At 37.8% G+C, this 12,965-nt stretch overlaps 1 protein-coding gene across 1 annotated transcript in view; it reads left to right on the forward strand.

The window, feature by feature from the left end:
- Positions 1-12,965, forward strand: part of Cdh20 (cadherin 20) — a 220,421-nt gene that overhangs the window by 185,356 nt on the left and 22,100 nt on the right. Inside the window, exon 8 of the mRNA XM_021197692.1 lies at positions 8,813-8,949. Within this exon, the coding sequence (XP_021053351.1) occupies positions 8,813-8,949 (137 nt within the window). The remainder of the gene's footprint in view (positions 1-8,812; positions 8,950-12,965) is intronic.

The following is a 12,965-nucleotide window of genomic DNA, read 5'->3' on the forward strand; positions in this document are numbered from 1 at the left end:
CTCCTTGGGTACTTTCTCTAGCTCCTCCATTGGGGACCCTGTGTTCCATCCAATAGCTGGCTGTGAGCATCCACTTTGGTGTTTGCCAGGCACTGGTATAGCCTCACAAGAGGCCGCAATATCAGGGTCCCTTCAGCAGAATCTTTTAAGCTCTTTTTATAAGGCAACATAAGTGAAACCATAATCTCCCTCATAATAATGAAAACAAAAGTGAAACAGATGTAACATAAATTTATATTTTCAGAAAAACATGATTATATGCTTTGTGATCATGACCTGTTAATCATATATTTATTGTTTTATGATATAGTAGTTAGTTTTCATGTCAAAGAAGGTAATGTGGGACTACTGTAGAGGATAAAGCCTCATGGCAGAGACAAATAAAACAAGCATAAATGTAAATGAAGCATCTAAATTCTAAAATAGAATATGAACTAAACAGTATATTTCCATATCATCTCCCAAATTTTGACTGTATAACTCTATGTGATAATCACTGGAAACCAGATATAATTAGGAGTCACAATGATAAGTAACAAATAAGTCAAAGAGAATAAATGCAATCAGATGTGTGAGCACATACACACACACACACATACACAGAGCCTCACAGGGTATGTCTGGGATTCAGTAGTACAGCCATTATCTGAAGACATCTCAACGGTAGACGACGGTGGCAGGGGCAGGGAAGTACTCATGACTCAAGATTCACCCGTAACTACAGCACAGTAAGACAGGCAAGATGAAGAAACCTGTTTGGCTCACAAAAAATATCACTTGAGATAGGCCCTTTGAAGACTTCCGTCAGCCTGGGTCAGTGGTAAGGAGCATCTGGCTGTTCCAAAGAGCTAAGACAAGATGAGAGCTAGAACCCAGAGATGGAGGTGAGGCTCACACTGCTGCTCTGGGGCAGGACTCTGCAGTCTTGGGGAGAAACTGACAAAAACAAGGTCCCAGACTTGGAGGTATGAAGACAGAGTCACACGCACAATTGTCCCCCTGAATTTCTGTTAACAAATAATAGAGTTCACATTGGTGGATATAGGGATCTTGACTCTGTGCCAGTGCAATATAAAAAATAGCCTCTAGGTCCACAAAGAACATCAAGAGTCCTACATTATCAGAGATCTCAAAAGGAAATGTATTGAAAAGTCAACTGTGTGGCTTTTATTTACTAAGCTATTTGGAATCCCTTTCCCCTAGTATAGTTCTCAAAATTATCCATGTTATCCTCTTTTTATATAAAAGCTAATTTGAGGAGCTGGAGAGACAGTTCAGTGGTTAAGAGGCTTTGCAGATCAGTCATGAGCATCATAGTTCAGACCCTATCACGTAGAAGCAGTCTGCAAATGCCTGCTAACTCCAGTTCCCAGTAGATTTGAAACTATACGAGCATAGTGTCGCATACCTGCACAAAAATGTGCTCGTACATTCACGTGGACTAACAGACACAAAGTATGATAAATAAAATTTAAAATAAAACTTTATCTTAAAATAATTTGTATATTATGCTACATAGCTAATTCTTATACTTTTTATTATAAATAATTAATGATATGGAATATTAAAAACAAAATGCACAGTAAATAGCCTCCCAAATCAACATACCACCAAAAGTTAAAATACTATAAATTAAAGGCCATTCAATATGTTTTAAAAGGATTATTAGGATTTCTATAATCTCCTTTCTAAAAAGCTCATGCTGGACTTAGCTATAAGTGTTGTTCATTATTCACTAGTAAAGCCCCAAACACTGTAGATTTAGTTATTTGCATATGAAAACTACAATACTTAGATACCCTCTAACGTTGATAAATACTCAAAAAGAAGGAAAGAAAGAAAGAAAGAAAGAAAGAAAGAAAGAAAGAAAGAAAGAAAGAAAGGAAGGAAGGAAGGAAGGAAGGAAGGAAGGAAGGAAGGAAGGAAGGAAGAAAGAAAGAAAGAAAGAAAGAAAGAAAGAAAGAAAGAAAGAAAGAAAGAAAGAGGGAGGGAGAGAGGGGGGAAAGAATACAAAAGAAAGAAAGAAAGAAAGAAAGAAAGAAAGAAAGAAAGAAAGAAAGAAAGAAAGAAAGAAAGAAAAAGAAAGAAAGAAAATTAGGAGGATACTGAGCTATTTAGCCACTAAAAGCGACTTCTGCGAGGATTTCTGTACCATTCTGAAATGTGTGAATCCAGAAAGCATACTCATGACAGAGAATGTCCTTACCCAAGCAGACAAATTTCAATACTGTCTGCTCAAGGCAGCTTTGTATGTGTGTGCTAAGCAGATTCTGCTCATAATAGGTAAGAACATTACAGCAGGAGACAGGAAAACCACCTATACGATTCACTACTAGGTCCCAATTTTCTCATTTTCCATCTGTATCTGAACTTTCAATTTGTTCTCTTGCACCCTGGAAATTGGCCCAGTGCCCCATTCAGAGAAATGAAGGCCATTATTCCCTCACTGTAGCCTAGCTTGGGAAATTGAAGGGGATTCTACTTGAAGAGAGAAGTTCCCGAAGGCAGGCTCCTGCTGTGTCAACTAGGCAGTGCTGTCAGGGGTCCTGTGACTTGGTTATTTCTATCACTCCATGTCCCATGCCATCTGTGACATTTCCCATGGTGGGGGTAGGCTTCTGGTTTCTAATGGATTACTCCCCTGAACCGCAGAAATAAACCTACAGCCTGGAGACCTTCCATCCAGTTTATGCTCTGTGGACCAACTGTGGGGCTTTTCATGTGTCTGAGAGTGAAAAGATTAGAATGTCATTAGCCAACTTCTATTTCCTAAAAGAAAGTTCAACTCTTAAACCAGCTGATAAACTTTGAGGCTAAATTACAAGTATACCCAGAAAAATACCACACTTGAGCTTATTTTAAAATAATCTTGTAAGTACACAAGTGTTTTTATCAAAAAGTTAACCATTTGTTATCATGTCTCATCTAGAAGAGGTAAAGATGTGTTCCTGGGAAATCTTCTACAATTTGTATGTCAATAAGGCACTGGTAGGGTGGCTAAGGTACACTAGACATGAGGCTGAACTGCCTAGATTTGATTCCCAGTAGTGTGGCCTTGAATAAGTGGTTTAGCCTCTTAAACCTCCAGATATTCTTGTCTGTAGAACAGAAATTATAATAATGCCTGCTGGTGGTGTTGTTATGAGGATAGGTGACTCATTACATTTGGTATGTTAAGCCAAGTCTGGCAAATAATAATGTCCTTTAAACAAAATCACAGGAAGAGAGGCTAATTGGCTTCCTTTAACTCCTTAAGATGTAAGATGTCATAACAGAAGTTATTTTATCCTAATTCATAACTGAAGTTACTTCAACTTCTCTGGCTCCTACTCAACTGCGGACTCTTTAAACCCGAAGTCTCTGAGTGGCAATCTTGAATCTCCAAAGAAACGTATATATTTGAAGAAAAACATTTCATATACATTGATATCTGTAGATAGATAAATAGATAGAGAAAAGCTTTACATCAACATTTGCCCTCATTACATGTGTTAATTTGGCATGCATATATCCCATTCTATCTCATTTTCTTTCAGTGCTAATCACAATCAGCCACACAAATTTCACAACTCACCAAGCTGCAGTATGCAAAACACTGCACTTTGGAATGTTACTACTATCAAAATTCCAGTTTTGGTGGAGAGACCAAGTTTGGCGCCCAGCACTCACTCACACCAGGCGGCTCACAAGTGCCTGTTAGGTCCTGAACCAGGGGATCCAATGCCTTCCCCTGGCTTTGGTAGGAACCTGTCCACATACACACATGCCCACAAAGATACACAATATATACACATATACTTCAAATTAAATTCTTAAGAAAAGTGCAGTTTTTCTTCACCTCAAGAACAAAACAAACTGCAACTTCTGCCAACTTTTATTAAATTTTGAATTTAACATTTTCTCTGTTCTCTGTTTAAAAACAATCTGGAAGCACAGTATGAACACCTGGAACTCCACAGAGATGGTTTTAAATCTTAGTTGAAAGTGTCTTAATTTTCCTAATCTTCAGCTTGCTTGTCTGATGGTTAGGATAATTTTCCAAAGATATGAGAATGTTGAAAGAAGCTGTGTATTAAGTGCACAGCAAGGTGACTACCGTTAAACACACATTAGTTTTTACAGTCCTTGGCCCTTGGAGAAATGGATACTTGTGCATTTTGAACACTAGCCGCTTACACTCCCCCCAAACCTTGAGTTTTCTTTCATCTTTTGATTGTTTCCTTTGTTGTGTAGAGTATTCAGTTTGGCGTAATTTCCTCTGTTCATTTTGCTCTTTCTACCTGTGTGTCATTATGGCTCTATCCAAAATATCATGTCCCAGACTAATGTTATATAACATTACTCTAGCAAATTTAGTTTCAGACCGTAAGTCCCTACTTCATTTGCTTATTGTGAAAAAGGCCAGGTAAGGGTTATTCTGTATGTGGACAGCCACTTTTCCAAATACTAGTTATCAATGTTTGTTCTTTAACCACATTATGTATTCTTGTTATCTTTACTAAAAAAGGAATGAATTGATCATAAATATATGTATGGAGGAGCCTGCAAGTGTCTAAGCAAAGATGGAAACTGTGCAGAGATGAGAATGAAAACTCAGTTCAGATTGCCTTAAGGGAGTCTGATGCCAGGCAGTCGATGGTCAGTGTTTTTAAAACAGTACAATTTGGGGGAAAGTTTCCTGTTGTAATACAATCTCCAGTGCACAAGGAAGTACAATTACATTAAAACTCAACTCAGGGCACATGTAATTTCTTCCAAGGAGATGGGTTCTAAAGATAGTCTGCCTGTGCTAATTTAAGGACCTAGGGAAGACTCTGGCCTGATCTTGATCATACAGTTAGTGCAGAGGTCATTTTAGGCTGTTAACTGCTTCTCCTGGTTGTGGGAGCATGGGGATCCCCTGGCAGGAAGGGTCATTTAGATTTCTAGCCAAATCCAGACCACGTTGTGGGAGCTTGATAAGGCCTGGCCTAACAGATAACATGGATCACCAGGCTGTTATTCACCCACCTCCAATTCCTACCTTTCTGGAAAAACAGGTTGTATGTTCTTCCCTTTGAAAGAACAATCCTGGGTGCTTAACATTCCTGGGTTCCCTGGAGATCTGTGGGCACAAGGACCTTTATGCTCCCAACATATATGCATTCATTTCTAGGCTTTTACCCTTATTCCTTTGATCAGTGTCTCTATTCTATGGCCACACTACCGTTTTGATTACTTTGGCTTGTGTTGTATTTTCGTGCCAGGACAAATAATCTTATTTTCAGAAATGACAAAATATCTGAACAGACAATTTTTCAAGATATACAAGAGCCTTGTGAATATATGAGACATCCATAATGAGTCAGAACTAAAAGGTGCCTTACCCATTGGAATGGCCATTCATTCCCTAAAGCATGAAACATAAAAAGGATGGTCAGAAAAGGCAAAGCGTACCTCGTGGTGGGGATACCAGTTAGCATAGCCACATTGAAAAACACTGTGGTTCTTACTCAAAACACTAGATCCAGCCATCCGATTTCAGGGCATATATCCAAAGGAATTGCCCTCAGTATGTAGAAGAAGCATCTTCATTTCCATGCTAACTGCCACATTATTCACAAAGCCAAGATATGGAAACAACCTAAGTGCTCATCAACAGATGCATAGATTTTTTTACTGTGGTATTTTATACATACAAAAGAGAATAGCACTCGGCCTTTAAAAAGAAGGAAATTCTGTCATTTACAGTAACTCAAATGAATCTAGAGAACATTATATGTGTGAAATAAGCCAGTCACAGAAAGACAAATAGCTCATGATCTTACTTAAATGTAGAATCTAAAATGTTGAAGAGACAAAAGAGAGAAATGGTGGTGAGCATAGGCTTAGGCCAGCAAGGCTGATGGAGAAAGAGAGGAAATTTTTGACTGAGGGAATCAAACTTAGACAGAAAGATCTACGGATCTATTGTACCGATGGTAACTAGTCAATTATGTACTGCATATTTCAAATTTATAGGAAAATAAATTATAAATGGTTTTGACACAAAGAAATAATGTAAGATGCTATGTATGTTAGTCTATTTTTTAATTCCACAAGATACATAAAGAAATATTATATTATATCATAAAGTACATAATCTCTAAATAAAAATAACAAATTGCTGACCTTTAAAAAGGTATACACAAGGTTCTCAATGACGGTACTCAATCAATTATCAAAATTCCTTATTTTAAACATCCTGACACATGATATTTCCTCCATCTCCCAAGATGGAGAGCAGATGAGATAATTCTGGTAAACAGGGGGAACCGGGTTGCCAAATCAGACTGAACAAGAATTACAGGTCTTCCTTACAACCAAGTTCACTAAAGAAGTCGAAAGGCAGAGCCACAGCGAAAGGAGTCATGTAATTCTTCCTTTGAGACTGTCCAGCCTAAGTGCCTGTAAGTCCCTTCTTTTCCTACATAAACTGCACATCGGTCCAGACTGACACAGTGGGAACAACAAGTAAGGTTTGTGGCCTGAGCAAACAATGGCCTTTGCTTTGCTGAAATTCTGCTTGTAATGATCTACAGATTTTGAAGGCCATATTGCTAGCTTCCAGAAGATTATCCCTAATAAATGCACAAAACTCTGCTTTATTTACAACTAGCAACCCAAATATACCTGCTTAGCCCACTAAAAACATCCTACATAAGGAACCTTCAGTTAATAAATTCTCTGTCAGTCAGGAGTTGAATCATTACATGTTTATGACTGGGAAGGCCTGAAGCAAAGCTTTCTTCCCAAAGTGATACCAGGTCTAAGAAGCAGAACCACGAAACTATAGCTTTGTTCTTTTTCAAGTTTCAGATTTGCATTTGAGAACTTAGCTGAATTTCAAACACATATAAATAGAGGCTGATATTGAGGGCGTTCCAAAATTCTTGGAGCAGTTTTAAGCTTTAAATAGCATAAATTGCTTTTTATGTAAATTAAGTCTGCCATTAGGGTCTCGGCGCTCTGTTTATTTCATTTTACTATACTTTAAGTAGTAAAAAAGTTCTTTTGTTTCTCTTAAGCATGAAAAATCCGCAGTGTTACACATAGACAATGCAGAGGTGACTGAACCATCTTAACACCGTGTATATACTCAGTTCCCCGTGTGCTATGCTCTCGTGTTATCCAGGTGAAAATAAGGTTCTTTTTTTTTTAACTTATTTTATTAGGTATTTTCTTCATTTACATTTCAAATGGTATCCCGAATGTCCCCAATACCCTCCCCCCACTCTGCTCTCCTGCCCACCCACTCCCACTTCTTGGCCTTGGCGTTCCCCTGTATGGGGCATATAAAGTTTGCAAGACCAAGGGGTATCTCTTCCCAAAGATGGCTGACTAGGCCATCTTCTGCTATATATGCAGCTAGAGACACGAGCTCTGGGGGTACTGATTAGTTCATATTGTTGTTTCACCTAAAGGGTTGCAGACCCCTTCAGTTCCTTGGGTAATTTCTCTATCTCCTCCATTGGGGTCTCTATGTTCTATCCTATAGATGACTGTGGGAATCCACTTCTATATTTGCCAGGCATTGGCATAGCCTCACAGAGATAGCTATATCAGTGTCCTTTCAGCAAGATCTTGCTGGCATATGCAATAGTGTCTGCATTCGTTGGCTGATTATGGGATGGGCCCCGGGTGGAGCAGTCTCTGAATGGTCCATCCTTTTGTCTTAGCTCCAAACTTTGTCTCTGCCACTTCTTTCGTGGGTATTTTATTCCCTATTTTAGGGGAGGAATGAAGTATCCACGTGTTGGTCTTCCTTATTCTTGATTTTCTTGTGTTTTGAAGATTGTATCTTAGNTATTCTAGGTTTCTGGGCTAATATCCACTTATCAGTGAGTGCATATCAAGTGAATTCTTTTGTGATTGGGTTACCTCACTCAGGATGATATCCTCCAGATACATCCATTTGCCTAAGAATTTCATAAATTCATTGTTTTTAATAGCTGAGTAGTACTCCANTGTGTAAATGTACCACATTTTCTGTATCCATTCCTCTGTTGAGGGACATCTGGGTTCTTTCCAGCTTCTGGCTATTATAAATAGGGCAGTTATGAACATAGTGGAGCATGTGTCCTTATTACCAGTTGGAACATCTTCTGGGTGTATACCTAGAAGAGGTATTGCTGGATTTTCCGGTAGTACTATGTCCAGTTTTCTGAGGAACCACCAGACTGATTTCCAGAGTGGTTGTACAAGCTTGCAATCCCACCAGCAATGGAGGAGTGATCCTCTTTCTCCACATCCTCACCAGCATCTGCTGTCCCCTGAATTTTTGATCTTAGCAATTCTGACTGGTATGAGGTGACATCTCAGGGTTGTTTTGATGTGCATTTTCCTGATGATTAAGGATGTTGAACATTTTTTCAAGTGCTTCTCAGCCCTTCGGTACTCCTCAGTTGAGAATTCTTTGTTTAGCTCTGTACCCCATTTTTAAATAGGGTTATTTGAATTTTTGGAGTTCAGCTTCTTGAGCTCTTTGTATATATTGGATATTAGTCCCCTATCAGATTTAGGATTGGTAAAAATTCTTTCCTAATCTGTTGGTGGCCTCTTTGTCTTATTGACAGTATCTTTTGCCTTACAGAAGCTTTGCAATTTTATGAGGTCCCATTTGTTGATTCTTGATCTTACAGCATAGGCCATTGCTGTTCTGTTAAGGAATTTTTCCCCTGTGCCCGTTTCTTCAAGGCTTTTCCCCACTTTCTCCTCTATATATTTCAGTGTCTCTGGTTTTATGTGGAGTTCTTTGATGCACTTAGACTGTTCTTAATCCCTATCTTTGCAGATACTCCATTGACAGAGGCAGCGACCCTGGAAGGTTTTTCTATGTTGACATTACAACAGGTGCTCTAATGACTGCAAGACCACTAGACAGAGAAGAGTTCTCCTGGCATAATATAACTGTCCTAGCTATGGAAATGAGTAAGTAACATAATTTATTGGTCTCCACAGAGTTACAAAATGTAAAAATATAGAAAGTGAAAGTGTCTAAATCTTGTAACAAGCAATATGTTCCAGAGGAGAAACTGAAATTATATGTTCTACAAATAAATGATTGTGTGATTTAGTCCTTAGTTCATTTTATGGTTGAGGTACATCATTGAGTTCAGATGTTTTATGTAAAAGAATTCTATATGTCAGAAATTGAACCATTATATGTTTATGACTGAGAAGGCCTAAAGCACTTTCTTTAAGCACTTTAAAGAACTTTCTAACAGCAATACCAGTTCTAAGAAACAGGACCACAAAACTATAGCTTTGTTCTTTTCAAGTTTCAGATTAGCAAAAATAAAAAATAAAATAAAATAAAATAAAACAAAATAAAAACAAACAAACAACTGTATTAGAACTACTTTTGCTGCATCCCTAAATCTCTGGTAAGTTCTGTTTCCATTTCCCTCTCTGATTTCAATAACCCAAAGATTATTAAAGAATATATTGTTTCATTTTAATTTCAAGTTTCTACAGGTTCTCTTGCTATTGATTTCTAGGTTTTTTATTGCATTATGATCTGATAGCAGAAATTACTTTAGGCTCATTTTTTGTATTTGTTAGAACATTTTTTGTAACTTAAACTTTATTTTAGAGAAAGTTCCATATGCTGCTAGAAGAGTGTATATTATACACATGTTGGGTGAAATATTATGTAGATATTTAGACACGCCATTTGATCTGTGGGGAGGTTTAATTCTAAAATGTTTAGAATGTTTTAAATCTAGATGGTTTATAGATGGTGTATTAATGTCACCCACCTTTATTATATCTGGATCTTTCTGTCCTATTACACCCAATAATGCCTGTTTTATGAAATTATGTGCACCAATATTCAAGGCATATATACTAACAATCATTTTTGAGGCAGAATTTCACTGTGTAGCCCTGGCTTGGCCTTGCTAGGTAAAGAAGACTGCCCTCAAACTCAAAGAAATCTGTCTGCCTCTGTTACATCCATGCTGGCATTAAAGGCATTCACTACCATGCCTGGCTACAAACATTGCATCTTCTTAAGTGACTGCTCTTTTTCCTAACTTGTGTCACCCTTTTTACCTCTTCTAATTAGAAAAGCATACTTTCACTACTCATATTTGCTTCCAGATTTCACTCGTTAGAGGTTTGTAATTCCATCCTTCATTTTCAGCCCATGTGCCTTTTCATATGAAATGAGTTTCTTGCAACAACAACAAAAAAAAAAATAGTCATTGTTTGTTGTTGTGGAGGTGGTGGTGGTTGTTATTGCTTCTCATTTATTTATTCATCTCACAAAATTTACCCTTCCTGACCTTTCATGTTTAGGACTATATTTCTTTCAACTATATATAATATTCATTTAAGCATCTTCTGCAATGTGGCTTTAGGGGTCAAGAACTGTTTTAATTTATGTTCATTGTGATCATTAAATGGACAATAGAAATGCTCACAATATATCATCCTGAGTCAGGTAACCCAATCACAAAAGAGCACACATAATATGCACTCACTGATAAGTGGATATTAGCCCAGAAACACAGAATACCCATGATACAATTTGCAAAATTCATAAAACTCAAGAAGGAAGACCAAAGTGTGAATACTCCATTCCTTCTTAGAAGGGGAAACAAAATACCCATGGAAGGAGTTACAGAGACAAAGTTTAGAGCTGAGACTGAAGGAAGGACCATCCAGAGACTGCCCCACACGGGGAATCATCCCATAAACAACCACCAAGTCCAGACACTATTGCAAATACCAACAAGATTTTGCTGACAGGACCCTGATATAGCTGTCTCCTGTGAGGCTATGCCAGTGACTGGAAAATACAGAAGTGGATGCTCACAGTCATCTATTGGATGGATCACACGACCCCCAATGAAGGAGATAGAGAAAGTACTGAAGGAGCTGAAGGGGTCTGCTATAGGAGGAACAACAATATGAACTAACTAGTACCCCCAGAGCTCGTGTCTCTAGTTGCATATGTAGCAGAGGATGGCCTAGTCAGCCATCAATGGGAGGAGAGGCCCTTGGTCCTGTGAAGGTTCTATGCCCCAGTATAGGGGAATGCCAGGACCAGGAATGGGAGTGGGTGGGTTGGGAAGCAGGGGGAAGGAAGGGTATAGGGGATTTTCAGAGAGGAAACTAGGAAAGGGGATAGTATTTGAAATGTAAATGAAGAAAACATCTAATAAAAATGTGAGTGTTTAAAAAAAGAAAGAAATGATCATAATGATCATAATTTCAAATAATCACTCTGCTTTCCTGGCTTTCTTATCCAGGCTCTGAACTGTCTTCCTTATCTCACTGTCTACTTATTTGTATCCTCCTGCAAACCACCAGCCAAATGAATTCTTCGTGTGACATCCTAACCATTTCTTTCAGTATTGCTGGATTCAGTTTTTAGCATGATATGATCTTTGGCAGAGCATGCTACCTACCTCTTCATAATTGTGTTTCTATTTTGTGATTTGTACATCTGTTAGTATAGTTATCTTTTCCAGTTTATTATTGGGTTTGGAAAGCAGTCTTTTCTTGAGGGCCCAATTCCAATACCACCCAAGAGAGGAAAAACAAGCCACTTTAGTAGTACAAAGACTAAATTAAAGCCGATACAAAATTACTATTAAAAAGGGATGGGGCTGGAGCGATGACTCAGTGGTTAAGAGACCATCTGCTCTTCCAGAGGTCCTGAATTCAATTCCCAGCAACGACATGGTAGCTCACAACCATTTGATGCCCTCTTCTGGTGTGTCTCAAGACAGCAACAGTATACTCATATAATAAATAAATTTTAAAAAATAAAAAGAAAGGATTATAACCTCTGATAATTCCAACACTGATAACCATAAAGTTTATGGTTAGCAAGTAGGAGAAATAATGTAGAGTAATCTATGAGCTTAGGAAGTAGATGAATTAAGGGCAGCAAGATGGTTTGGCCAGTAAGTGCATTTATCATGAAAGCAGAGTTTGATTCTGGAATCCACATAAAGATGGAAGGAGAGAACTGAGTTCACAGAACTGTCCTGTGACCTCCACACACAATACCATGCATGAAATTATGTGAATTATACACATATCACGCATATACATAGACACACATCCACATGTGTTTTAATTAATCAGATGAGTGAAAAATAATAAAAAAGCAATAAAGGAGGATAAGAGGAAAATGAATTAGTAAGATTAAATAAAATAAAAAGGGAAACAATGTTATAAAATAAAAGAAAAGAAAAATAAAGCATTTAAAATACTATTGTACAATAAAGAAAAATACAGGGTTAGAGAATTGGATCGATGGTTAAGAGCATTTGTTGCTCTTGTAAAGAACCCAAGTTCCTTTCCCAGGACCCATATGATGGTTCACGCTCATCTCTAACTCCAATCTCAGAGAATCCAACAATCTCTTCTGACCTCCACAGGTACCAGACACAAATATGGTGGTACACTTACATGTAAGCAAAACATTCATATACATAACAAATCTTAAAAATGAAAAATATATAAACAAAACAAGAGCATTACAAGAGAAATAAAAATCATAAAAGCTTCTTTTAAAAATAAAAATAACGGACTGGTGAGAGAGCTCAGTTGTTAAAGTGCTCACAAGTTTAATGACCAGTATAAGCTGTAACCAACATGAAGGTCAAAGGACATAATTAACTCCACACACGGGCAGCGTCAGGAATGCCTACTCATATACATATATGAAAATATCATCATTTTAAATAAATAAATAAATAAATACCAAAACCATAGCAAAAATAAGGAAAACCCAATGAGTAAAGTGTTGCCCTTCCTGTACAGTCCATAATGACAAACACCCCCACACAGAAGACACTTCCTTGTCCCAGCCTGTGCATGGTCACACTCTCAACAGGGAGCACATGTCCTATGAGCGTGTTATCATTTCCACATTTCATCCATTCCTTGACAAAGCAGATCGGCACAGCTGTCTTTCTGCCTTACTG

This window comes from Mus pahari, chromosome 5 (genome assembly GCF_900095145.1).
Source record: "Mus pahari chromosome 5, PAHARI_EIJ_v1.1, whole genome shotgun sequence".
Lineage (NCBI taxonomy): Eukaryota > Metazoa > Chordata > Mammalia > Rodentia > Muridae > Mus > Mus pahari.